At 38.6% G+C, this 12,347-nt stretch overlaps 1 protein-coding gene across 1 annotated transcript in view; it reads left to right on the top strand.

Annotated features, from left to right (window-relative positions):
• The first annotated feature begins 2,210 nt into the window (after positions 1 to 2,210).
• LOC105929325 (leucine-rich repeat transmembrane neuronal protein 4) overlaps positions 2,211 to 12,347 on the top strand; it is a 163,497-nt gene continuing 153,360 nt past the window's right edge. The window contains 1 exon segment of the mRNA XM_036140091.1: positions 2,211 to 2,998. Coding sequence (XP_035995984.1) covers positions 2,995 to 2,998 — 4 coding nt within the window. The 5' untranslated portion in view covers positions 2,211 to 2,994.

The following is a 12,347-nucleotide window of genomic DNA, read 5'->3' as shown; positions in this document are numbered from 1 at the left end:
AAATGTATTAGCAATGTGGCCAGCTTAGCATTTCTATTCACCACTGAGTTTAATTGGACCATGGGATGCACCTGTGTGGAAGCATCTGCATTCAGAGAGTGTAGTTTCCATTCATCATTGTTTTATTTTTATGTTTACTAATATTATTATTCTTCAATTTGTTACCCATCTAAAAACAGTGGAAAACATGAATTGGTAAGCCAGAGCAGATGCAGTGCACATTAAGAATTCAGCTGCCTATTTCATCCTTTAAAAGGCAGCACGGCTGACTCAGTGGGAGGTATTGCATTTATAATGCAAGTTTCTGCAGAATATTAAGTAGTGTAGAAGTACAATTCAATAATAATAATATTTATTACTATAATATCATATCTTTTTTAGCATTTTTAAGAATCCACTAGAGTTTACCATTATTGGAGGAGTATTATTTTACTGTGAATTCTTTGAAAAATCCAACTTTTAATTTAACAAAAAGGCCTATGTTAAGAAATAGCCATTAAGAACTTCAATGAGTGGGCAAGCATTCCCAGCTAATTATGGGTACTCACCAATTCCAATAAAATATAATCTAAACATTTTGTAAATGTATCCTTCACTCTTTTAAAGGGATCAGGGTGTCCATGAGCTACTCACTACAGCACATGCATCCTATCATCACAAATATAAAGGTGAGGTATTTGCTTAACTCTACAGGGTTCATACTAAGGTACTGAGAAATGCCAGGGGATGTGAAATTAAATTTGATGTGTTCTGCCTGAAAACTTAAAATAGGTAGTGATTGGAACTTTTAGTAGGATTGTAATCCAAAAAATGTGGTGAAATTCACAAACCCATGTTTCAGACACATAATCAACCTTCTTATATAGCCATATCCCTCCCCAGACCGAAAATGTATTACAGAGCCTATGGGGGTGAGCGGAAATGGAGTGAGCATAGGAAAAGAGGGCCACAACAATTATTTCATTTTGTGAGATTTCCCACTGAATGTGTGTACTGAAATTAAAGTTTTAATTTTTACACGTTCACAATAAGACTATGCCACTGGAATATATATATATAAATATATCCATATCTGTATATATATATATATCTGTAGATATAGATATAGATAGATAGATAAGCATGCCAAAAAAGTTGTTTGTAATCTCAGCCACCCAGGATTCTGCATTTCAGCACCTTGGATAGCACCATACAGTCTTTACTACGTTTTCTTCAGTTCTCTAAGGGGCCTCCTTTTAATTTCCAAGTGAAAATACAGAGCTCACAGTAGTTACTGGATGTCAAACGCAACACAGCCTCTGCAGCACAAGTTATCCATCCATTCATTTTCTATACCCACTTATCTGTGCAGGGTCACAGAGATTGGTGCCTATCTCCAGCAGTTATTGGAATTTGGACTGTGGGAGGAAGTTGGAGTACCCACACGTGCACCGGGAGACCATGACAACCCCACGCAGAAAGACACAAGACTGGCATTTGAACCCAGGACTTTCTTGCTGCAAGTCAACAGTGCTAGTATCTGTGCCACAAATTATAACAAGTCATATTCACATTCAAATGTAAAATAAACATTTGATTGTATTGCTTAGACACCTGATATAAACTCAAACTGTTTATTGGGTAAAGTGACATGAGATGAAGGCTTTTGTAAATAAATTGAATAAAAACAAGCCAAATGCTAAATATGGCTCCATGCCTCGGGGGTCACTCTGCCAGGGGATGGCATGAGCACTGGAGAAAAGGAAAAGCTGTGTCACTTGCTTCCCACTTCGATTTTTCCTTGAGACGATATATATATATATATATATATATATATATATATATATATATATATATATATATAGATAGATAGATAGATAGATAGATAGATAGATAGATAGATAGATAGATAGATAGATAGATAGATAGATAGATAGATAGATATTCTTTTATTTTTATGTATTTATTTTTTAGCACAGGGCATTCAGTAAGAACTTCCGTTGCACACAGAAAGCAATACAAGAAAGAATGTAAAACTACTAAGAATATTTTAGAAGGATCGCTGCTGCTTTGAGATATCATGGCATATTGGACCTGAGAAGAGATTCCTTAACTCTCTGGGCGTGAGTTCTCTGCGGTGACCGTGCCCCCCTCACGGTTTAGTACGTGATGAACCCTTCGGACTAGATCCCTGATCGCGTTCTCACCAGAAGAGGGCATTCCGCTTCTGCCTGACAAAGTTGCTTTGACATGCAGACGTGATTAACGGCGGCGTCATGCTGCATTTCAAACCTAGCAGAGAGCGATGGGAATGGTTGAGCAAAGAAATAAATAAAAAAATAGAAAGAAAGGAAAGGGGGATGTTTGGATGACTTTCCCAAGAGACTCGTTGACAGCGCTTCACACTCACTTGGGAATAAACCTGCTGCTTACTTTCTTTCGCTGTGCCGCACAGAACACAGACGAACACGGTCTGTTACCAGAAATATTTATGGGAAATAACGGCCTGCTTTTTGAAAAAAATCACGAAGACGCATGTGTGAAGTTCCAGGCGGAATTTTCGCGGAATTTCCGTGCGCTTGTAAAGCTGACATGACTTACTTGGATGTGACATTGTTACCGTCTGCGCCAGCTGCTGTGCTCTTTTTGGCTGTTACTTAAAAAAGAGAGAAGAAGAAGCTGATCCTTTGCTCTGCTTCTGAGGCATGGATAGAGAGTTCTGAAGCCGGATTTTGCACGCCTTTAATCTGGAGTCGGGGAGTAAATTACATTCGCTCCGGTTTGCTCGGACGAGTGTAGGTGCAGAACTAAACCGGATAAGACATCGCAGGTCCGGGAGAGTGAAAAAGGGCAGGTGCGCTTTGGAGTCGGCGGCTGCGCGAAGAGAGCGGAGAGCGGACCGGTGGATTAGGACGGTACCTGTGTGGGCTGTGGAGAGCGCATCATGCGGACTCGGATGTTGCGCACAATGAGCCATTAAAACCTGTAGGCTGGAGCGAAAACAGAAAAGCGGATATGGGTAAGTTTGTCGTTTAGTCTGTTTGCTGAGGGTAGGTTGTTGCCTCCATTTCTAATGATGCAGCTCAAAATGTGTCTTCTTTCCTTAGTAGAAGCTGATGAAAACCAGACGATTGCGTCAAAAATGTCACAGAAGCTGCATCGTTCTGTATTTTTTTATTTATTTTTTTGTTATTGAAGTAATTGAAAAGCTTCTGGAATGTGGCCGCCAGTTAGTCGCAGAGCTGCAATGTGATTTTTTTTTTCCTGATCTCAATTTCTCGTTTCCAAGCTTTATTAGAAAACTCGTTTTTAAATTACATTTTCAAATGGGCTGCTGCAATTAGAAAACCCGTCTAGGTAGATGAACACAAAGCAAATCCGCTCGCTCGTTTTAATTAAATAACGCCCCCTTATTTTTTTTCTCCGACTAGTTCGAGTGCGCGGATGCACTGATTGATGTGGATCGGAATGCAAATGCGGCGCATTTTGGAAGCCAGTCAACTTTATAAAGCGTGCTTCCGCATAATCATTTATTGTCCTGTTTGCAGGCGCGTCGCACGGATCCTGCTCTCCTGCCTCACACCGAAGCTGCGTGGCTCTGAGAGCACCGGTCGTGCAGGACTTGCTTTATCAAATTGATTTTTCGTTCAGCAAACCCCGTCGTGTTCTGCACCTGCTATGAGCAGACTCCTCAAAATTTAGCATAACGCGTTTGGATGAGTGTGTGTGTGTGTGTGTGTGTGTGTGTGTGTGTGTGTGTGTGTGTGTGTGTGTGTGTGTGTGTTCTGTAGCAATGAAACGGGCTATTATGTGACTGTATCTACCCTACCCAATCTCTTTCTCACTACTAATTAGTATTTACCATTTGCCCCTTCTGTTACCCACACGCGTGCGCACAATTACTTACCCACAGGCCACCCCGTGTCACATTCATGATCCCACTCTAAAAGGCTCTTCTAAAAATGTCCCAGTGTGTTCAGCACCTTTTCTTGAATTTTCTCCGCATTATTTTATCTTTATTTTTTGCTCCGGTCCTAACCAGTTGCCCGAGTTTAATATTGGAGCTGTGCAGTTAATTGTAAAACAGCATGATATATCGATCCACAGTAGGTTACTGCACCACATCAATATGAACTGTACATACCAGCACACTTCAGGCCACACGGGCTCTGATACCACCATACAGGGTCTGATTAAAGATATGGGCCCCTGGGATTGATCCTGTTTTGATGCCCTACCCAAATTATACTTTTGCACATTCATCTATCCAATTTCTGTACTTGGATATCCCTAACCAAATTTGTGGGAAAGCTGGTGGACATCTCCAGTAGTCAGTAGGCAATAAGTGGGATACACCTTGGCCAGGTTGGCACTCCGTGAAAGAGCAACATAGAGATCAGCTGTGCCAGACATGCATAGATACACAACCTTTCACCTTTTCATTGGGCAATTGTGTACCCACACATTGCCACCTCATCACATATGACTCCTATTTTATATCTGTAAACAAACCATTTTGTACCCATATAATTAAACCATGCATAAGAGTTAATTTTTCTGTTGTAATATTTTTATTCATTAAATAACTAAATTAACATGAAAACAATTCAAAATCTTTCATGTATTTTAAGTCAGTTTTACTTGATTTGCTAAATATTCTGTTACTGGTCCAACCAAAGTGCCATATGCAGGTTAATAGGTATTCTGTACATTCCAAGGAATGTATTGGGGGGGAAAAAAACTGTCTTGGAGTTATGCTCAATTATATCTAGATTAGTTAATTTAAATACCAATTACCTGAGAGGAAATCTAAGATATTTATTAGTCAAATTAAACATATTTTTAATTTAGCATCTATTTAAAAGTAAAAAAACAAAAACACACACATTACAATTTTTATATACCTCCAAATAAATTCAGACAAGAGTTGATTGAGAAGTAAACTCCTACTCTTATAAAAATCTGCTCTGTTATTTTCTAGACCTGGAAACAAGACCCCCACTCAAACCCAAACAAGTATAAGCAAATTCATGTTGATAGCTATTATTTATTAAACCCACATAACCAAACTTTATTTAATTATTTCATACATGCCAATGTTCCCTTAGCATGTATGAAACTACTATTACTGTAAAGGTACCAAACAGCAAAATGACCCAGTCTAACGGCAATTTTCAGCGAACAAATAGCCTAACACATATCTTTGGGTGGCAGGAGGAAGCACAGGCATGGGGAATATGCAAACCATGTGCAGGAAGGACTTGGTTTAAATCTTTAATGTTAAAAACTGTTTTACCTTGCAGCCTATTTGTTATGGACAAGCACATTACAATAGATTGATAGTTAAAGGGGACACATGCAAAATCCACTTTTTAGCCTTTAAATATATTTTGTTGTATACTTGGAGTCTCTAGGAATACAGGAAATATGAATGTAGTCTATCAAGGTGCTGCGTAGGCAATTCAAACTTCTTTGTGTCATATGTTTCAAGCCGTTCAGTTTTCTCTGTTTTCTGTTACGTTTTTTTGAACAATTCAATAATGGTGTTTGCTGTGGAACTGCTATACAATCAGAATAAAAATGAATCAGAATGAATCAGAATCAGAATCAGAATCAGAATGAAGTTTAATCGGCAAGTAGGTTTGCACTTACAAGCAATTTGACTTGGTGTTGATGGTGCAGACAAAAAATAAAATACAATAAAATAAAAAGGATATATATACAGACAGAAGCTATATACACTCAGTAAACTGTGCGGTCATGGACTTACCGATTTCTGACCAGTTGTTCATTACACTGTGCCCCAGCATACTATAAACATGCCCGAATGGGGTGGGAGTGGAACAAATAAGATGGAAAAAATAATTTTGAGATTTATTCTGTCTCAGACGTTTCTCACACAGGCTGTATATATATTAGAAATATATTCCTTGGCACATAAAAGACCAAAAAATATGATTGCAACTATGTCAGGCCTTTATGTGGCAATGCACCTAATGTGACCTACACCAAGAACAAGCAGGAAGTCAAGGAGAATGCTTAAAGTTTGTCATGTTTGATATGCTTTGGGTCAAAGAGTAGGTAGGGTTATAGCATGATCCTCCTGCATATCAACATGAACATCCCACAAATTAAAATCCCTGAGGTTACATGAGTTTAAGTTTTCATCGGCCACATGATCAGGTACACATTGCTGATCTTGGGATGGACCACTTTTTGCTTTTTGGACTGGGATTCAGCTGGGATTCAACAAGGAGTCATGGATATTCTTCAAAGAGTTTGCTCCGTATTGAAGTGATAGCGTTACACAGTTGCTGCAGGTTTCTAAACTGCAAATTGACTATGCAAATCTATCATTCCACCTTTTCCAATACCATGCTCAAGAAACCGGTTTAGGTGATTTTGAGCGGTGTGACATGGCACATTCTCCGTTATTAGATGATAGGTACACTGTGGTCAGCAACCACAACTAAGGTTGGCTTTGGAGATTGCATTGAACAATTCTCAGGGGGTACTAAGAGGCTTAAGCGCGCCAAGAAGAAGAAGAAAAAAAAAGCACCATTACAGCACGACAGACTGAAACATTGATGCAATGCAGGATGGATCTATACTTCTGTTATTTATGCCAGATTTGAGCCTTATCATCTATAAAGATGGTCTGACCATTTCATGAGGCTCAGCTTGATCTTCAGCAACTTGCCTTGTCTAGAGCTCTAAAGACTTCTGAGTCCTTGCCAGGCTATTGGCTGACGAGCTGTTTGTCTCAACAAGCTATTGAATAGATAAAGTGGCTGGTGAGGGTATGCTGGAAATTCCTGCACATTTGATGTGGAGTGAGTGTGACTGAGGTTTTTAAACTTAAAATCAAAACTGTCAAAGCAACACACTGTTGTGCATTCGCTCAAAAGTATTCGATGATTGCACGGTGTTTTAGTCTTCGTTTTTCCGCCAGAATAGCTGATTGTGAGCCTCTTCATTAACAGCATGCAATGCACTTATGTTTCATGGACCATGTCATTAGAGATGTGCCTCACAGGAGGAGAACGTTAAAGTGGAGAGAAAGTGGTGAGCTCAGACATGAATTTAGATGCAAATGACATTTCATGCAACCAATATGTTTGCTGTTACAGAACCAATGACCACATGAGTACTCTGCACTGGACATACAGACATTGGCTTGTTTATATGTACAGAGTACCTCAATACTATCAACAGATGGCTTTCTAGCATCACACAGGCAGCACTCTACAAATGTCAGGTGAAGCAGGTGCACAGAGGAAATCAACTAGCCCTTTGAGGGTAATATCTCTCCCCTCTGTTTACATTTGAAAAAAAAAAAATCAACTGTTTGTGAGAAACGTCAAAAAAAGTATCCAAATACTGCAGTGTTTTTAATTCTTAAGACATAGACATAGTCAGACATTATTGTCATTCACCTGCACATTCACAGTGTACATTTGAGCAACATTTCATGGCAAGGCTCCAAGTAAAAACAAAAGACAAAAGAGAAACATTACAAATAGGAGCGTTTGTTTTATTTCTTAAATTTGATAAAGGTCTAAATCCACATGTCAGACCCCTCCAGTGCCATTTTTTACCACTTTATTTTCGTCTTTTTGAACAAAATGATTTCTCCAATCAAAAACAGCATTTTTGTTAGCAATTTGATTTCAAAGAGCTTGTGATAAAAAAAAGGCGAGTCGATGGTTTCTCTTAAATCTTTTCTGATCCAGTTTTCCGTCGCACACCGTCCTTATAACTTCTCTTGCACAGCAAGTGAGAACATAGTGCTTTTTTTTTAAAGATCTCTCTTATTGAGTAATTTTCTAATTGTTAGCTGTACTCAATGGTGGGTTATTTATATGCGCAATATGGCTCTGCCTACGACGTCACTCTGCTAGGGGGTGTTACAACCACTGAAACAAAAATAAAACCTAATTTTCTCTTGCTTATTTGCATATTTAGTCAATGAGAATTAGGTGTCCGCTTGTGTTGTGCAGTGAAAGAAAACATGTCGTGGCATCAAAGCTGGTTGAAGATGCGGAAGAAGGGTGCTTAACTAATAGACCTCTTTCCTCTTGTTCAAGGAATCAATAATATTCTATCATCGCTTGTCCAAAAACTAAAGCACATTGTGTGGTCTGACATGAAGTGAATTATTCTAGATTAAGAGTATGTGAAGCGTAGTTTCTGAAAAAGACCTGGACTGAATTATTTAAAATCAATGAATTATTTTTTTTTTAAATACAGTGGGAAGTAAGAAGTAAAGCCTTTGCTCCATTTTTGGAAACAAGAACAACAGGAAAATAAAACATAACATTCATAAATACATATAGTTTATAATACAATAATTACAAGCCATTATTAGCCTTGATTCAGCATGTTGTTATCAAATTGTAATTTTTGACGGAGGCTTTTCAACAGAGATATATTTTGGTCGAAAGCGGAACCTCTAAGTAAATACTTAAACAGTCAGCTCAGACGTAGACTTTTACACTTTCACGGTAATCATTTCCCAGGGAAGCTGTAGCTAACAGAATCTCTGATGTCGCTGCTCACAGCAGCATGTTTTGCTTTGCTGTGATACTTTAGGCCTAAAATGCTATGATAATCAATACATCTTGTGCAAATGCTTTGTGGTTGGCAAACGCAATTAAGGGACATTCCTGCCACTTTGTGGGCCAGAGTGTGCACATCAGTGTTACCTGCGGACCAAAAATTAGAGAACTGAGAAAGGTTAGCTGGAAATGTGCTTTCTTTTTGGGAGGGATGGGCGGTACACTTACTTTTTTCTGTAGTTAATGTATCAAAATTAATGAGTCCCAAGCCTTGTATGTACATTGTAAGAAAAAGTCATTAAAGTCATTAAGATTTTATGTGTTCATCAGAAGTAGAAATACAATCCTGGTTCATGCAAAGTCAAGACGGCGTCTGTCTGGTCCTCCTCATCAAAACAGGTTTGGGCTGAACTGTAAGGGCCTGTTGTAACCAGGCAACCATTTAGAAACGGCAGAGGCTTTACTAATTTGGACTCTAAACGGCAAATTGAGATCGAGATTACTATAGTTACAAAATCCAGGTAATTGGAACATAGCTGTTTGATTACCCTGTTTGGGTAAACCCTGCCTGAGAATCTGAGTTAATGTAATGATTTTTTCTGAATACATGTTACTTCCTGTGCTAAAAATACAACTTATTTTTCTTCTCATTTTTGTATCATTGCCAAACAACAATGTGGTGTGTTACAATCACTAGTAATGGAGTATGGAGTCACTTGAGGTGATATTAATGCTATGTTGTTTTGTATAACAACACTGTTATCAGATGAACTTTGACAGCAAAAAGATATGAGAATATTTATGTTCAATCATGATCATAATCCCTACCAAGACCGAGTAGCACAAGGAAGCACCAGAATGACACAGTATTTTCAAGCTTGTGTCATAACAGTTCTAGCTTGGCTGTCTTTGGGATGATCCCGCAGATAATTGGAGATTAATGAGTTGGCTTATGGTGATTTAGGGACATCCTTCCTTGTGTTTTAGGCTGCTGTCCAGCCTCTATGGAGTCAAGACTGAAGCTGGTAGCAGTTTTGTCAATGGCAGACAGCAAATAGCAATGAGCCACTCATGTGCGCTCAAAGTGCACCAGTTAGTGAGTCCATTTGCCAAGTTATTAAGCTGCATTTGGTTTTATTTTAGGTCAGCAGTAAAGTGCACTTACTCTTTCTATGTGTTAGGGTTGAGAGGCAGAAATAGCCATCTTCTGCTGCTGAGGACAGCAGGCTGTCTGCTTTATAACAAAGCATTGTACACATGCCTTTAGACAAACTTAAGCTTTTTATCATCTATGCCCAGAAAGCACAGGATTAAGAGAGATAACTGCAGAAACTAAAAGGGAAATGTATTAAACATTGATCAGTATAATTTCAAAATGTTAAATATGCTATAAGGAAAGCTATACAGGTCATTCAAACAATATTCATGACTCTTGAATGTATTTTACAATATAAAACTGCAATTTATTTCATTGGGATTGTATGTGATAGGCCGATACAAAGTAGAGTATATTTGTTAAAGCCACACCGTGTCATTTTTGACCCAATCCCCTGGGCTGCCCTTCTCGAGAACTTTTCTATGTAATTTGAGAAGGTCCAATCCGTCGCTGAATGGGTCCTCCACACAACTCTTTCTAGGTTATGGTAGTCTGTGCTCAGACTGTCGTAACAACAAAACAAAACAGATATAACACTTACCTGATTAGACATATTTTGGTACTCTGATGTAGGATTTCATCCAGAGTGGTCTACTCTATGACTACTCAACCTACAGGTCCAACGTGATCTGCTATCAGATTCCAAAACATGGAGGGAGACTGTTTAATTGTATGACCGTACAGTGTCGCCAGTGGACTTCATGGGCACTAATCCTGGAGGTTACAGGTCAAGCACCCCTAGTGACTATAAGAGTTGCTTTAAGTGAAAGAAAAAACAACTTCAGAAATGTTTAGTGTGCCTTGGCATTCTATTATATTTTTTTCTGCAATTACAGCTCCAAGTTTTTTTAGATTTTCAATTGGATATTGGTCTTGGCATTTTGTTGATTATTCTACCACATAAATAGGCCTTGTTCAAAATGTTAAGAATTAACTGTACCCTGTTTCAGTCCCCCCAGGTTCTTTACCCAGAAAAAAACTTGTCTTCTCTATTGTAGACTCCTTTAGCGATAAAAAGACTCTTTAAACAGAAACTATACTTTAACATATTTAATCTAACATTGCAGGAGAATTTGTAGAGCTTCAGTACTGGAGTCTCATACATAAAACATTGCGGCTGGGTTAACATCCGGAAGTGAGAGTGGCAAACCTCTCTCTTACATATGCTTATATGCAGTGTGCAATTTGCAAAAAAACCAGAGGGGGGGGGTCATTTCCTCGATTAATCACATAATGTCGATAGGTAACTCGAGATTATTTGCAAATTAATTGTATGTTTTATCCTTTTATTTCTGAAAGTGTAATAGCCTGTTTGGGCATTTTAATATGCAATTTTGCAATAAATTACACTAATAAAATACATGCTTGTACAAAAAATATTTTTATTTTGTTATTTTTCAAGCACTTTTGAGAATTGGAATGAAAACATCCTAGTGCCAAATGTTAAACTCTGGACTATGATGGCTAAATGACTAATCATGACGCCCTGATGTTTACACAATGTGTAAATAAATTTGTAAATAAATACCATGCCAATATATTTTTTTGCCTCTTAAACAAAGATAGACATGGTATTAGGCATTAATAAAAAATTAACATTTCAATAAAGTCATAAGTTTTATTGTTCGTTTTTTCACTCTCTCTCCCACACATCTAATTCTGAGCTTTCACACCAACAATAACTTCTTTAAAAGTTTTTGCTTGCTGTTTATATACATATTCATACAGTTTAAGCCTGGAAAAAGGTTTTAAATTTCCAGGTCATTCCAGTCTTACACTTTGCTTGCAACTGGGCAGGAGCTTAATACCCTTGAAAGAGACTGTTTAGCAACTGTTTAGTAACTCCTGGTCCTTCGTTTGGCAACGTAATTCAGTCTTGGTTTGTCAAATACAGAGAAAACAAATTAATAAGCATTAAAGTACGGTTTATGGGTTGGGTTTTTGCAATGTTCTCAGCATGTTAAAAGCTCATCTTCAGAACCAATGTCTGCTCAAAATGGTGATCTGCACCAAGTAATCTACTTTCAGCAGTTATCACCGGTTATTGCACCGTAAACTGCAGAAAATACGTGCAGAGTTGCTCTGTCTGCCTTTACTACCGTCGGCTCCTATGGCGGAGGGATTTTTCAGCTCGATACACTCAGTGTCTAGTGAAGGCAGGTCTCTTAATAACCGCTGTTTCGTCACTTATTTTAGAGCCCAAATAAGCGATTTAACTTTCAGAAACGTGCCCAAAAAAAAACGCAACCCTGTGACTTATAAAATTTACAAGCGCCTTTAGAAAAAAACAATCCCAAAGTCGCATGAAATGAACAGTCTGTGCAACAGTGAACGCGGATCTGTTTTGCTACAGTCTCTACCTCTCTTGAAACTACGGAAAGCGCCAAGGGTAAAAGAAACCTCAGTCCGGAGAGCGCGGTGGGGAAAAACATTAGAAAACGGTGTGTGTGTTTTGACGCGCGGTTAACGGCGACCAAAAAGAAATGTCGGCGTTGTGGTCTTAAGCGTTAAAACTGACAGCCCTAATTTATATACATTTTTAAATTCAGACCAGAGGGGGGGAGGAATGTATCCCCCCAGGGATAAAACATGAATGACCAGAGGGGGGGACGTCACAAGCAGAGGGGGGGTAAATCCCCCCCGGCAAATCGCAC

The sequence above is a fragment of the Fundulus heteroclitus genome, chromosome 8 (genome assembly GCF_011125445.2).
Source record: "Fundulus heteroclitus isolate FHET01 chromosome 8, MU-UCD_Fhet_4.1, whole genome shotgun sequence".
Classification (NCBI taxonomy): Eukaryota; Metazoa; Chordata; class Actinopteri; order Cyprinodontiformes; family Fundulidae; genus Fundulus; species Fundulus heteroclitus.
This window is presented reverse-complemented; position numbering and strand designations above follow the sequence as displayed.